Here is a 16,849-nt window from a genome sequence, read left to right as displayed (position 1 = left end):
GGCACTCCAATCGGATTGTGCAGGTGAAGGTTTATATTCAAGGGGTAATTAGGGTTTACTGCTCATGAAATGCCACTAAGGGATGAGTGAGGTTGGTCACTCTCATCTTAAATGTCAGAACTAACTTGCTAGCCCTGGGCTCCTACGCTCCTCATGAGGCAACATAGGACTGGATGATGGATGGATGGATGGATGAATCTTTAGTATATTATTGTGCTCACTACTTTATCTCTTAAGTGTGGTCCTGAAACTGTGCCTGTCTAGTCAGTTTATTGCAAGTCTCAGGTTACCCATTCTGTAGTTGTATTCAAGCAGCAAAACCATGACATTCATAATATCGTGATTTTTGTCTCCATATTCTACAAGCACACCCATTATTCGGAGTCTTTAGTTCATCTACTGCAATTCTTATCTCCACATTCAACCAGCAGACTCATTACTTGGCCTCTTTAGTTCATTTAATATAATCTTTATCTTCATATTCAACAAGTAACACCATTAATTGGCCACTTTAGTTCATTTTATGTAATCTTTATCTCTCTCCCTCTCTCTCTTTTTTAAAGCCAATACAGCACTTGGCCTCTTTCAACTCATGCAATCTTTATCGCCACATTCAGACAGCAACACCATTACTTGGCCTCTTAAGTTCATCTAATGCAATGATGTCCTGCCTGACTGCCTGGCGCTGTCACAACTCTGTCTCAGTATCGGAATCATTCTCGATCTGGGAAAGCTGGTCCCTGCGGTGGCTCTCATGGTTGTTGTTGATGGTAGTGGGGGCGCAATAGCCGCAGAAGCCACAGAAGGGTGCGAGTCGTGTGGTGATGGTGCGGCGGTGGCGGTGATAGAGGCGGTAGCTGAGTGCCACTATCACCCCGGCCAGCAGCAGTACCACCAGACCTGGCACCACCATCACAGCGCCTGGCGTCTCTTTACCAGCATCAACCTGAAACATGCAGGAAGAGTACGTAAGTACCGGTAAGTTTTGAAGTATGTACATACAGAAGTAAGTGTGTAAGTAAATAAGCATTTATTGTTATTGTGTTGCACCAGGCTCATGTCTTAAAAGTATGGAAATATGTACATAAGCAAGTAAATACAGTATGTAAGTCATACAAATAAGCAGTCATGTGTGTGATGTAAATATGCAAGTTAGTGCATATGTACTGAAATATTTAAGCAAAGTAAGCAGGGGTATGAGTGTATCCTGTCTGGCATCTCTGTTATGTGCATATTTTCACTTGGCATGCAGGCATCACAGCCAATTTTCACAACTGCTTCACAAATGATCATCAGATGAAGGATACGGTACCTGGATATGCCTTCACCCTCACGGATTAAGAATATGGCCAAACGAATACTGCCTCTGTATTCCATTTGTCATGTAAGGGGACTTAACAAGGGCAGAAATGGGAGATGGAGAGTTTATCATTGTAACATGGAAATTACGCTGCCCAGTATTTTGTTGTAAACTAGATCATACCTCCTATGGCACAGGAGGAGGAGGCTGACTGAAGCTCCCTTTCCCCTGTGATTCATATCCCCTGTGAAATAATGAGCCAAACTCTGGATCTCACCATTGCAGTACCATACCGTATACAGCATCAACACCCTTTTAACCTCTTGAATCTGGGTGATGTGTTTTTTTAGTATACAGTACAATATAATTGCTGCTACCAGATGATTTAATTAAGGAAGGATCTCTCATGATGAAGGGGTTGATTATGGCTATTTAACCCCTCTAGTTATAAAAAATTATCCAAACCTGAATTACATCAACAGCAGATAAAGAACATTGCACACATAAAATGAAGAAGACAGCCCTACACTCAATTTGAAAACAAACTGGGATATGACTGAGACACATATCAAGAGGCTGAATGAAAAGAGAAACACGTACTATATAGCAAATGTACAGGTACAGTAGACAAAAATACTGATAATACAGATCAGTGAAATAATAAACAAAGCAACTTCTATACCAAAGCCAGACTCAGGGTCAGATTCTAAATGGTTTTGGAGATTTTGTACCACCTCTTCCCTAGCTGTTATTCTGCACTTTACCTGCATATTCTCTTGTGTTACTAATGAAAACTAAATTGATATTGATACAATATGAATAACTATAACAGAAGAATATTAAGGTGTAATATACCAACAATTTACTTACAGAAAAAAAAAAAAAAAAGTGCAACAAAGCCTCCTATGCCACTTAAAATTCAACCCTAAGAACCCAAATGCCTTACCGGATCAGCCTCTACTTCCTCTGACAAGTCCTCATCACTCTCATCGTTGAGGCGCACAGCATTAATGCACGTCTGCAGCACCGAGTCTGCCATCACCAAAGATTCACCTTCTACACACTCGAGGCTCACACGCTGTAGTAAATAAATAATAATAATTTTAAAAATACAATGATAATAAAAATCATCATCATCTGGACCTCCTTTCCCACCCTAGGGCAGGGTGAGGAGTAGTAACATCCAGACAGCCTAAGTTTGACCAATTCAATGAGCCACGCTTCCGTTCACTCATCATTCAAGTCCCCGGAATCCTGGCTCTATCTGATATGCCAAAAACATTCACCACATTCTGTAGCTTTATATAAATGTATCCAATAGAGTCAATCTGATGCTGTCACGTTAAAAAGGGGTGCCAAATCCCTGATCATGCACTTCTCCTCACAATATTCATCCAGCCACCTCGATCTCTTGTCAGTCACCTAGCCTCACTGACTTCCATACCTCTGTCTAACACACTCATCCACCATATCCCTCCACCTTCTTGGCCTACCTCACCTCCTCCCTCCTTCAAAATCACTCAGATATACCTTTTTCACCAATGTTATCCATTCTCTTCACATGGCCATACCATCTCAGTACACTCTCTTCGATTCTGGTGTCCACAGACGTCCTCACTCCACATCTTTCACGAATCACATTATTTCATGTCCTATCCACTTTCTGTACGCTACATACATTCCTCAGCAGTCCCATCTCCACTGCTCTCACTCTTGACTCTTCATTTTCATGCCACACCGTAGTCTCACATCCATGTGTTAAAGTTGACACTAACACTCCTTCATGTAAGCCTCGTGCAGCTGCAACACTCAAGCCTCTGTTTCTTATCAAGGCCTTCATTACACCAGCTACTTTCCTTTCTTGTGTCACTCTACTTTCCACTTCTTTTGCCTATTTTCCTCTCTCTTCTATCACTGTACCCAGGTATCTGAACTCTCTCACCAATTCCAGTCTCTCTCCATTCATTGAAACATCATACTGGGAGTCACCTCTCTCAATAACCATCACTTTACTCTTTTCTACATTTACTCTCAAGGCACAATGCTCACAGACATCAGCAAAACTCTGCACTAGTGTACCAAGTTCTTGTCCAGTATTTGCAAGTATTACTGCAAGTATTACTGCAAGTAGTACTGTACAAATTTGAGATATTCCGACCATCACCATTCATTACCAACACCATCCCCTGAACTGAAGACGTCATTGTACGCCTGGCAAAAGCATGGGACAGACTGATTCTCACCTGTGTGCTATGGAGGGACTTCCTTCCTATCCTCTGGTGCATAGATGAAATGGCGGATGGTTCAAATGGTGGTGGGAAGAGATTTGCATGTATAGCCATTACCTGGCGGCCATGTAGCACCCTGATTGTGACATGTATAGGTGTTTCCCGGCAGTTAGGGGTTAAATGCATTTCAATTTATGAAAAATTCGACACGATCAGTTTCTTGGAACCTAACTCAATCATAATTAAGCGACCACCAGTATTTGCATGTTTGACCGGAGCAATAAAATGAATGAATGGGGTTGCCAGTTAGTTTATGATATGGCCAAGTAACTATTATGCATGTGTGTCGGAAAGTGTAGCTAAACCTCTGCTTCATACTGACTTTGTCCCAGGTTTAAATGTGGCATAATGTACATCCTTGAGTTACAACTATGGTTGCCTGCACACTTCGATCACAATCCTTATCAAACCCACCTTATGCCCACAGTCTTTACAGTGGGACAGCCTCTTCAGTTGTCTAAGGAGGTGACAGTTGCAGTACCATGGGTTGTGGTGCAGTGTGGCGTGGGCATGGGCGGGGAGACTGGCAAGGGTGCGGATGTCGAGCTCCTTCAGGTGGTTGTGGTTGATGTGCAGGTGGCGGAGGTGATGAAGGGGCTGCAGGGCATTGGGTGCGATGATGCGTAGACGGTTGTGGCTCAGGTCCAGTGTATGCAGGTGCCGTAGTCCAATCAGTTCACGCTCTATGAAAAGTGAATTGGAGTTAGCCCCTTCAATCCAATGGTATACAGTATTTTTCATTTTATTCTTGCTATCTCCAGACAATTTCATTCCACTTGAGGAAGATCTTTAGTGGAGAAAAAGTTATTGATGGAAAAAAAAAAAAAAAAAAAAAAAAAAAAAAAAAAAAAAACTTAAGCACAGCAAAATCATCTGAGAGTAGCAAGAACATACTGTAATCCAAAACACATAATTGATTTGAAAAGGTTAATCTCTTCATTATGATCACATTATTTTATTTTATTCTTGCAAAGTTCTTCCCTTCACTACAAAGACATCTTTCTACACTATAATTCTACTATGTCAGTGCCATGTAATGCCATAAATGTTCACTACTTCTGTAGAAAGGCATAATGTTGAACTTTATTTATGTTATCTGATTAATAAAGATTGGTTAATGGTTTGGGTGCTGAGCAAGTTATATATATACACACATACATCTATCTACCTATTGCCAGACACCATAATCCCATAAGGGTTGGCCATTTGACTTTGAGTTATTTGTTTTACGGGGAGGGGCAATAACCCTCCACCAACCCACGTTGACACGTAGGAAGCACGTATGATCTGGTTACATGGTTACTACCCAGTGTTGTAAATGGTTTCTTGGCTTACAGGAAGCCATTTGGCTTGTCCCTGAATGTAAAGCCACCTGTAAAGGGAAGAAAAGCAATAAGAAGTGACAGGAAAGATGGGAGAAATAGAAAGAGAGGAGGGCAGGCACAGAAAAAGTATGATAAAGGCTAGGGAAGAAGTAGGCAGCACTACATCAAGTGAGTGGATGATGGCTGCCACCACCTATCACTTACATTATATATATATATATATATATATATATTATACAGTATAATAAACTAAGATGTCAGTACAATGAAAGTGTTAAGTATAGCAGCCATGCACTGCACCTATTCCCCAGCATACAAACACATGAATATCCAGTGAATTTGCCTAAATGTCAGCCTACCTCACATTCTTGATACCCTGCCAGACACCATGTAAGCTTCACTGTACTGTTTATCTCAATGCTAGAATGCCTGCCATGTTAACACTTGGCTACACTTTGAAAATATTAGATTTATTTTTGTATTCTGTCAAGACTGGAATTATTTGCAACTGATATCACATTTCATTTAATGATGTCTGGAAATACTGTATAATACTTATTACAGAAGCAACAAAACTGTATTGACTTACTAACATTAGGAATTCATATTTGGGGGAGGGGAACTGGACATAAATTGATGCCAGAGGAATGAACTCGGCTGCATCAGACTGTGTTCCATTAGTAAGAAAGGTTGGGTTTGGTTGGATTAGGTTGGGTTTGGTTAGGTTAGGGTTGAGCTGGGTTGGGTTAGATTAGATTAGATTATGTTATTTAATTTATTTTATATCAGAGGTTAACCAAATATATAAGCTTGGCCATGACAATGAAAGAGCCATAGTGGTAAATTTTTAACCCTCAAAAGAATTTAAGTCATTAGCAGGAATATAATAAAAGAATTTGTCCCTCACAGTGTTAAGGTGAATGTTGATGTCTAATCTGCTGCCCCCCTCCCCCCCTTTTCTCTCTCTTTCCTAGTGCCTACCTGTCCAGTGGCGTTTTCGTCGTTTTCATTTTTATTTTTGAAACCTCCAACATGCTTGCATGCATCAGCCTTGGTCACATAATGGCTCTCCATGCTGCTCGATCTCTGGCAGCTTTCCTACTTAGTCCCTTAACCCTTAGGTCACACTCAATGACCTCGTCCTAGGTCTTTTTCGGTCTACCTCTCACTACCCTACCCCCACCATTAACACTTCTCACTTTCTGCACCCAATTATCATCGCCATCCTCTCCACATGCCCAAACCATCTCAATCTAAAAAAAAAAAAAAAAAAAAAAAAACTCTCCTCACCACAACACTAATACACTCTAATCCCATCCTACCTTTTAACTCTTCCATTGTAAACTTAAACCCCCCAGTCCTTGCACTCAAGGACACACTGCCCATCCACCTAACCATTGCCATTTCTGTACGTCTGAGACTGCTATCAAATCTGCCTACCGGTTTGTCTACTTACCGCCTGCAAGCTAACCCTCTCCCCCTTCCTCCCAACACCAGCATCCCATCCCTCTCCTCCCTACTCCCTCATCCCCCACCCCTCTCCTCCCTACTCCCTTATCCCCCACCTCTCTCCTCCCTACTGCTTCATCCCCCACCCCTCTCCTCCCTACCCCTCTCCTCCCTACTCCCTCATCCCCCACCCCTCTCATCTCTACTCCCACATCCCCACCCCTCTCCTCCCTACTCCCTCATCCCCCACCCCTCTCATCTCTACTCCCACATCCCCATCCCTCTCCTCCCTACTCCCTCATCCCCCACCCCTCTCCTCCCTACTCCCTCATCCCCCACCCCTCTCCTCTCTACTTCCTCTCCCCCACCCCTCTCCTCCCTACTGCTTCATTTCCCATCCCTCTCCTCCCTGCTCCCTCATCCCCCACCCACTCCTTAATCTCCCACCCCTCTCCTACCAACTCCCTCATGCCCCATCCCTCTCCTTCCTACTCCCTCATCCCCCATCCCTCTCCTCCCTACTGTCCCATCCCACCCATCTCCCAAATTCCCAGCCCTCTCTCCTCCCTACTCCCTCTTCTCACCCCCACCTGTCACCTGTCCCTTACAATCTGCACATCTCGGAATGACCACCTGTCTCCCAACCTGAGCGCCCGTCCTCGCATATCAATCGTTTCGTTTTTGTTCGTTTCATTTTTGAAGGCTTCAACATGCTTGCATGCATCGGCCTTGGTCACCTAAAAGCAGCTCTCCACGCTGTGATGATTAGGGCATTTCCATGTCCTAATCATCACATGTTTAAGCATGAAGAACATGGAATGGAGAGTATAGAATTTTCCCTTGTCTCTGATTTATCCTAGAAAAACTAAATACAGTATATTTATGAGAGGGAACTGATTAAACCATACATAAGTCCATGTTTCCTGGCCCAGTTAAGAGCATTTTCCTGCTGTAAATCATTTCTTTTAGCAGGAAGGCCAAGAAAACAAGAGTGCAATATCTTTCCACGTCTTAGAAATAATAGTCTTACTTTTGAGAGGGAACTGATTACAACTAAATGATTATAACTGCCTATTAAACATCAACCATTCTGTCTTCAATATACCTAACAGCTTGTTACTCTCTCCACCCTCCCCACGTCCATGAAAATGTTTGATGTTGTGATTCCAACTGAGCCACCGTAAAACACACACACACACACACACACACACACACACACACACACACACACACACACACACACGCACGCACGCGCACGCACACACACACACACACACACACGCCGGCTCAGTGGTAAGGCTCTTGCCAAGCACCTGCTAAGACAGGGGTTCGCGCCTTGCCTGGGATGCGAAAATTTTCACTGACGAAGCGGGTGAGTACTGTCCCCCTTGAGCAAGGGGATGGGTGTGAAAGTCAAGGCTTTGTCCTTAGATCGGACTATATGAGCTCTCAGCTCTCTTCCGGGGGGGTAAAAAGCTGATGATCACAACCAACACGTGATACTGACCGACCCGGTTTCTCTCTCTCTCTCTCTCTCTCTCTCTCTATTAATCTACTAACCATGGAGCTGTGTGATGTGGTTATGAGCCAGACTGAGCCGTTGGAGTCCCCTGGCCCACCGGAACCTGCCTTTGCCCACCACTTCCACGCGGTTGTGAGAAAGGTCCGCAGCCTGAAACAATGCACTGTAATTAGCAGTCTGACGGGGAGGTGTGAGATACTCTCTTCATTCTAACCTGGCCTAAAACTGACATCTCTCCATCCTGAATGTGAGTTATACATTGACAAAAAAACACTTCACCAAGCACGAAGAAGTGCTACGAAAAGGATGCACTGTAGAAGAGGTGGTACTGTCTTATTCTGCCACAGAGCTATGGGATATAAGCTGAAATAGGGCGAAAATCTCTGATATGGTAGTCTGCTGGGAAGGTTTAGTAAGAGAGTGTAGAGGTGTGGCAGGGTGTTAGGGAGAAAGGTGGTATGTAACAGGGTGTAAAGGTGTGGCGAGGTGTTAGGGGAAGTGACAGGGAGGTAGCAGATGTGTTATGGAGGGTGGAGGGATGTAATGAGATGATACGGGAGGTGACACGGAGGTGGGCGATGTGTTCGGGCAGGGGGATGGGGGAGGGGAAGGATAGTCTTGTTAAAAAGTAATAGCGTCACTTACAGCAGCTTTTTGCCGGGAGGGTGTGGTAGGGAGGTATATGGAAGAAGTGTGTGATGCGGTTGGGTGGTGTGGTAGTTTGGCAGAGAGCTGTGGTGGTGGTGGGATGGTAAGGAACTGAGAAGCGGTTTAAGGCTGTATTCTACGTGGCTTGGTAGGCCTCGTAACACCTCTTCAAAAGCGAATTATTTTGGATATTAAACCCAGACATTTTCTTGTGTGCTATAAACAGTATACATATCACTATTCACACTTTGCATCAATAACACACTAAAGGATATTGAGGTGTGATGAACAGAGAAACTGACTAAGGTAAATGTGTTAAGAAATCTCCTAAATCTATTAGAAATCGACCTTTAGAGTGGAGGCTGTGCTAATGTGAAAAACATTTCACAACACAAATTTAGGGATGGCTTTGTTGAGATGAGAAATGTGTCAGCGTGGCGGGAGGCTGTGATAAAAACTGTCGAAGATGCTAAACCGGACCTTTGTTGGCTTCAATTGCTAAGCTTTGTTAAGGTGCAAGCTATAAACTCCAGGTGATGATAACTGGCTAGGATATGGCTGTGTTAGTGTGGAAGGTTAGGTTACATTTCTTATTGTGGTTAAGGCGAAAGAAGGCAAGTTGTGTGTGTGTGTGTGTGTGTGTGTGTGTGTGTGTGTGTGTGTGTGTGTGTGTGTGTGTGTGTGCGTGCGTGCTTAATTAACAGTGTGAGGGTTGCGTTAACACAGTGTTAGGTTTTAAACGTGTGAGAAAGTTGTCTAAGTAGTGTGGCAGTTGTGTTAAATTAGTGATGACTGTGAAGTTTGGGGATGTGTGACAATTTAATGAGGCTTACCGGTATTTAACCAGTGAGCGATGTGTTAAAAGACTAATTATCAAATAATTAAAGATAACAAGATAATCACGATAATTAACTGATGCCAAGATAAAGAGATGTGAGGATAATGAGAGGGATAAAGGGCTGCGTCTTTCTGTCACCTCTTCCTTGAATTAATTTGAATATTACATGGTTTCAAATCCTCTTTAAATAATGTGTATTTTATCTTAACATTACTTACCGTAGTTTGAGCAGCCTACAAGAAAGCATTTATTTATTCTGTGCTTTTTATCAGACGATTTAATGAACCCCTTTTTACGCCGGTAACCCCCCCCCCCTCTCTCTCTCTCAATCCTGCAACCAACATGTGATTCTCTTCGGCTATGACGAAGCTTTTTGTGCTGGGGACCTTAAAACTGACCTTTACTAACCCCCTTCACAACTAGAGGTTTATTTAAGCTGAATAAAATCGTCTCGTGGTCGCAGGAATAACGTAGGAAATGATCTCTGACTGTAAAGCTTTGGATAGATACCTAGGCACTTTTTTTTTTTTTAAGGCCAATGAAAGAGGCGTGCATAAATTTCCTGTTTGTTGTTCTTCCTCGAAATCAGAACCTTACCATCAATTCCTAGCCGTAACCATTTTTTTTTTTCTTGAAGAAGGACAATGAAAGTATAGAATCTTATCACGTTCTAAAAATAATAATAATAATAATAATAATCCTGGTTTTGAGAGGCGTATTATCGTAGGTTATTTTCGTTTTCTGCAGGAAGAACAACGGGGGTACGGTACAGCATCTTTCATTGTGTCTAGTTATTCCTGCAGAAACAAATCAAAGCCACGAAAGAAACGGAATGTGAACGTTTGTGAATCTATGTAACTCACCTCCAGCGCAGCCGTGAGCTCAGGCACGCCCGTCAGTTGATTGTGGCTCAGGTCCAGGTGGTGAAGAGTGGGTGGCAAGATGGGCGGGGCGGCCAGCAGATTACGGGCGGCATTAAGACTGGTTAAGTTGTGGACGGAGGTTAGGTTCAGTATGGTTATCCTGTTACCGGAGACGTCCAGCTTGATCAGGGCAGGGTAGGAGTGGGTGGAGGCGGATTCCAGCTGGTTGTGGGTGGCTTTGAGATACTGTACCCCGCCTAGCCCGCCCTCACACCCCGACCAGTCCATCCCACCACCCATATCATTCAGGGATATGTGTAGATCCACTAGGGAGGGCGTGCACAGGGAGACGTGGGAGAGAGAGGATCGAGTGGCTTCAAGTCGATGTAGCTTCAAAGGGGAGCACGAGTCTTCCACCATCAGGCTTCCCAAGGGCGTGTGTGATACATCCAGAACCCTCAGCGTGGGCGGGAGGGCGTGGCAGAGGTCTCCAATCCCTCCCTCACCCTCACTCAGCCCTCCATTCACCCTTACCCACATCTGCTTCAGCCCCGTCCCACCTTCCCACCATCCAGGCCTGAGAAGCACCGTCCCTTTGATGGCAAAAGTGACTCCATCCGCCCACGTTGGTACCCCCATACCCACGCCCACACGCCCGCACCCCTCCACATCCACAGTCAGCCGCCCATCCACACTCACATTGGCTAACTGCATCAAGTCTAGTTCCACGCCTATCCCCTTGTCCCCAGTCTTGACCAGGGCATCTTTATCGTATTTTACGTCCTCCTCTTGCTCCTCCTGATCGTAGGTATCGTCATCATCGTAGTGGTTATCGTAGACGGGGAATGAGGAAGCGAACCCCGCCAGGTGGAAGGGAGAGGTTGGGGGACATCGAATCATTACCTGCGTCTCGTTTCTCTCCTTCCCTACCCGAATATTCCTGGGCGTCTTAAACGATGGGGGCGGCAGATCCAAGCCAAGTCGCATGGTACCATCCCCGGAGGCCTCATGGTAGTTGGTGGTGTCATGGCGGTTGTCTATCACGGCGCTTGTTTTAACCTCGGGGCCAAAATTCCCATCAATATCAATAATGGGACTATTTTTACCATCCGTTCCTAGACTGTCATCCTTCCAACTAACTCTACTATTACTATCATTACTATCGACTGGTATGCCTTTGTGACTGGGACTATCACTATCGGGGACTAGGGACTGGTTGGCTACACTTACACTTACAGTCATACACAGCCCATACACCCACAAGGAGAAAAAGTATGTGGACGGCATGATGGTGAGTGGATGGGTGGGGAGGGAGGGAGGTGTGTGTTCAAGAGTGTGTGAACAGATGTTTGTAAGGTATGTGTGTGTAGGGGCGAGGGGAGAGGTATGGGTGTGTATGCAGATGTAGGTGTTAGTTACCGTATATCTAGGCCTATGTGTGTGTGTGTGTTTTCAAGCGTGTGTATGGATCTATACCCTGTGTGTGTGATTTTTTAGTGTATGGAGGAGTGTGTTTACGTGACTAGATATGGACGCTTGTATGTATGTATGTGTATATTTATGACGATTTATGTGCTAGCTCTGACTTTAACAACCAACTAATCGATTATGTAGGTTCATTTTCTCTCCCTTCTTCTCTCTCTTCTTTGCCTTCCTTTATTTTTTTTTATTCGTCTCCCTGTCTTCCGTTGGCGTTCCTTTCTACTGCTGTCTTCTGCCTCCTTCTTCTTACTATCTCTTTTTGTCTTTAACTGTTGTGTATCTCTTATTTTTTCCCCCTCTTGTTCCTGTTTGTTTGTGGTCTCACTTCCTGTCCTGTCTCCTTCCTCTCTTAGTTTCTCTTCTCTCTATATATCACTTTTCCTTGTCTATCCCATCGCGAAACATTTCTTCTAAGTCAATGTCTTCTTTTCCATATACGCAGAAATACTTCCAATATTTTTTCCAAACGCAAATATAGAGGTACTCGATAATTTTCCCATAAGCATTAAAATTATACCTTTAAAACCTGACCCTCAATATTTTCAAAGTCCACATGGTCCTTCTCGAAAGCTTATCACGTGACATTCGAGTTTGAATTGATTCCTAATGTCCCCATGCTCATTATCAGCGCTTATCTCTCAGTCGGTGATAGAGGGGCGATTTGAGTGTGCTTCCGAGGCTTGTCAAATGATTATACTGTCTTGTTAGCTATCGGTAATTATTTCTTTAGTTACGATGATGAATCTTTACCATGCATTGTTTATATTCATTTATTTATTTTTTTAGTGTTATCTTCCTTTATTACTGGCTTATTTCCCCTTCGTATTTAGTTTACCTTTATTTTTTAGACGAATCCTTTACCATGCACTGTTTATTTTCTTCATTTATTTTTTATCTTCCTTTATTATTGACTTATCTCCCTTACTTATTTAGTTTACCTTTCTTACTTGGCTTTATTTTTTAATCCAGTTTAACAGAAAATTTTATAGTTTCATCTTCACATTTCAAATTTTATCTTATGATTACCGGTATCGTGTGTATGTTCTTATATTTTCTTCCACACTGCATATCTTCCGTTTTTTATCAATTCATCCAATACTTTTCCAATTTTCATTCACCTCTACAAATTTCACTGATTTTCGTCAAATCCCATTCACTTTCCAGTATTTTACGTAGGCCTAATTTTTGTCCAATCCCATTTACTTTCTAGCATTATCCATAATTTTCGTTCAATCCCAATCACTTTCTCCCTAATATTTCGTCCAGCCTCAATCACTTTCCCCTCTGCATCAGATAATATTCGCCCCAACACATCCTCTCACTCTACCTCCTTGCTGGCTTCACTACATGGCTTTCCCAGACCCGAGTCACAGGGTCGATCACCGTATTAGAACACACCGCCACTTTCACCCCGGCAAGTTACATTCCTCCAACCGTCCACCACTTTCTAAATCAATATGTATGTTCCGTTAATGTCTTCTGTTAGATAATAATCCCTTCTGGAATATCTGACTCTTGCCACAAATGTCACGTTTTTTTTTTTTTCCCCACCAACTCATTCAACAGTTCATGTTAAACACGTTCTCATTTTAAAATAATCTGTAGACCAATGCCGCTCTCAAAATTATTAACCACGCTAGCTCAAATGTGTCTTTCGGTGTAACTTTTTATGTAACTCACTTTCAAATACACTCTCGATCGCTCATGTATGCCTGGACGACCAAAAACAGAACTCAGTTCTTACATAAATATACGGTAGTCAATTTCGTAGTTTGGGGGGGCAATCTTTCATTTACTTCGGTAATAACGGTATCACTGCCAGTAGCACTGGATATTATACTTTCAGTACCTTACATATCTCCACTTATGACAGTCTGGTACTCTCAAATTGCTTAGTCTGGTTATCACGTTCGAGGGATTCACAGCCCTTAATTAACTGTAAAATCTATCTTTCAACAGTTTCGGCATTTATATTTCCAACAGCTTTAAGAGTACTTGAGGTACTTTTCGGCAACCCCATTTTAAAGTTAGGTGCACTCGATTGTTTCAGTAAACACACTTTTCGATACCAGTTAACTACTTTCTTTAATCTCACTTTCGGTAGCTCCTAAAATTTCTGTACCTTCGGCAGCAGTAGCAACTATTGTACTGTACTTCGGGTAACCTCACTTCGGCTGCACTGTCACAACTATCAGCTTCTCGTCGTTAAGTAGCCCGGAGGGGTCATATTCTTATCACTTTCCTTGGATCATTCACTATCACTGCTACGTGCTCTCAACCTCGCCCTCACTCCCGTCCAACACCGCTCCTCTCGTCTTCATCTGCAAGTAAAAGAAAATAGGGCATGGTTTTGAAAGATACTCGAAACAAACGAAATAATAATACAGTAAGCTTTAAACACACACACACACACACACACACACACACACACACACAAATTCCTGTAAAGATACCGTACAATTAGGTAAGACACACACACACACACACACACACACACACAACACTTAATTAAAACAGTAAGCCAGTGTAAACTATTAAAAACCGTGACTCCCACCACCCCACTCCATCTATTCTAACAGAACATTATTCTGTCAATAGTAATCTACACTTCTACGAGGCTGAACCATAAGTAGGCTATCTATAAGGAAGGCCCTTGACGTCAATGATATATATATATATATATATATATATATATATATATATATATATATATATATATATATATATATAATACACGTCTGGGATACCTGAGCTGAAACAAATACACGTAACTGAAATGTTGAAAGCAAAGAGAAATCTTAAAACATTAGAGGAAATCTGAGTATGCTTGAGGAATAAGATCTACAAACGTAAAAAACATATATACATTATACACAGAACAACTATTATAACCAGAGGAAATAAGCCTGGCTTCTGGAATGTTTACAGTGGCCCACGAGACACGGCATCATCAGCTGATCGCTCACGTGCTCGCCAACACCAGCGCCACTCAGCGAGCACATACACACCCAAAGCTAAACAAACGCCTGGTCAGACTGTGGGAAAGGTGGTGCTGATCTACAGAGAGAGAGAGAGAGAGAGAGAGAATGACTGAGCAAATACGTGAAGCGACCAAAACTGTGAGAGAGAGCTTGAGAGGACAAAAATGAAGAGCTTACTTAAAAAGCATTATGCAAATACTAAAACTCATATCACTACTAAGGTACTGTCAGTCTACTGCAACAGCAGCTGCTACTACTACTACTACTACTACTACTACTTATCACCACTACCACCCTCTTGCACAACCACAATTTACATCTTAATGACCTGATTAGCGCTTTTATCATAACTGTCACTGTACACACACACACACACACACACACACACACACACACACACACACATTGCCACCACCTACGACTCTCCTTGCAACCCTCAAGACTCAAAAAACAGATACCACAATCATTGCCCTTTACGAAATGGCCTCAAAAGGATTAGTAGGAGTGATGCTCTTTGCTTCCTTTTTCTTCGCACTCCACTGCAGAACCAGAGGACACCACACTCACAACGTACCCGGTACCACAACAACCGCATTCCCTACCGCAATCACCACATCACCTACACTAACTACCAATACGATACTACATGCCAAATCTATCATCATCATCACCATCAGTAGGACCCAAAGGACTGTCGGACTGTCCATGCTATGCTCAGAGTCGGATACATACATACATACATACATAAATACTTTTAACTACCGCAACCACACGTCATTCACCTACCACAACCGCAATCCCATTCGTACCAAACCCACTCTACACAATCACTCCCTGCGACAACCACAATCACCACCAATCTTTTCACATCAGCTGCCACATTCACCACAGTCTACCACACCACCTACCAAAACTACCACCATCACCACCACATACTCTACCATTCCCCCTACCACAACTACTACCATCACCACCACATATTTTACCACACCACCTACCACAACTACCACCACCATTACTCTAAAACACCACCTACACAACTACCACCGCCGCCACCACCACCACTTACTCGACCACACCACCTACCATTACCACCGCCACCACCACCACGTACTCTACCACACCACCTGCCACAACTGCCACCGCCACCACCACCACCACATACTCTACCACACCACCTACCACAGCTACCACCACCACCTCATCATCTACCACACCACCTACCACAACTACCACCTCCACCACCACACTCTAAAACACCACCTACCACAACCACCACCATCACCACCTCCACATTACCACACCACCTACCACAACTACCACCACCTCCACCCCATCCTCTACCACACCACCTAGCAAAACTACCATCACCACATACTCTACCACACCACCTACCACAACCACCACCACCACCACCACCACAAACTGTTCATTTCTACGTAATCTCTCCCTGTCACAACCACCCATCCCATCATCTACCACAACTACCACTATCAATCACATCTACTACTACAATCAACCACACTTACCACCGCCATCTACCACAACTACCACAATGAATCACACCTGCCACCACAATCAACCACATTTACCACCGCCATCTACCACAACTACCACAATCAATCACATCTACTACCACAATCAACCACATTTACCACAGCCATTTACCACAACTACCACTATCAATCACACCTACCACCACAATCAACCACACTTACCACCGCCATCTATCACAACTACCACAATCAATCACACCTACCACCACAATCAACCACACTTCCACACTTACCACCCCCATCTACCACAACTACCACATGCAATCACACCCACTACCACAATTACCACAAACAATCACACCTACTAGCATAAGCAACCGCCATCTACCACAAAAAGGCACCGGAACCCTCACCATCACCAAGCACTACCATCTACCACAATCGACCACACCTACCACCACCACCTACCACAACTACCATCATCTACCACAACTACCATCATCTACTACAAGTACCATCACCTACCACAACTACCTTTATCTACCACAACTACCATCTACCACAACTACCATCACCTACCACAACTACCATCACCTACCACAATCATCATCATCTACCACAACTACCATCACTTACCACAACTACCATCACCTACCA

At 43.5% G+C, this 16,849-nt stretch overlaps 1 protein-coding gene across 1 annotated transcript; it reads right to left on the bottom strand.

Moving 5' to 3' along the window:
- Positions 1–227: 227 nt before the first annotated feature.
- On the bottom strand, positions 228–11,594 carry LOC145404859 (uncharacterized). The gene is made up of 5 exons (XM_080276363.1): positions 10,234–11,594; positions 7,923–8,034; positions 4,003–4,271; positions 2,247–2,378; positions 228–946 (listed from the first exon to the last, which is right to left on the bottom strand). Exons 1-5 carry the CDS (start codon positions 11,518–11,520, stop codon positions 689–691), a joined length of 2,058 nt encoding a protein of 685 aa, XP_080132489.1. The 5' UTR covers positions 11,521–11,594; the 3' UTR covers positions 228–688.
- Between the last annotated feature and the right edge of the window lie 5,255 nt (positions 11,595–16,849).

This window comes from Coenobita brevimanus, chromosome 65, assembly GCF_032717465.1.
Source record: "Coenobita brevimanus isolate Jiangsu-jjx chromosome 65, ASM3271746v2, whole genome shotgun sequence".
Taxonomy (NCBI): Eukaryota; Metazoa; Arthropoda; class Malacostraca; order Decapoda; family Coenobitidae; genus Coenobita; species Coenobita brevimanus.
This window is presented reverse-complemented; position numbering and strand designations above follow the sequence as displayed.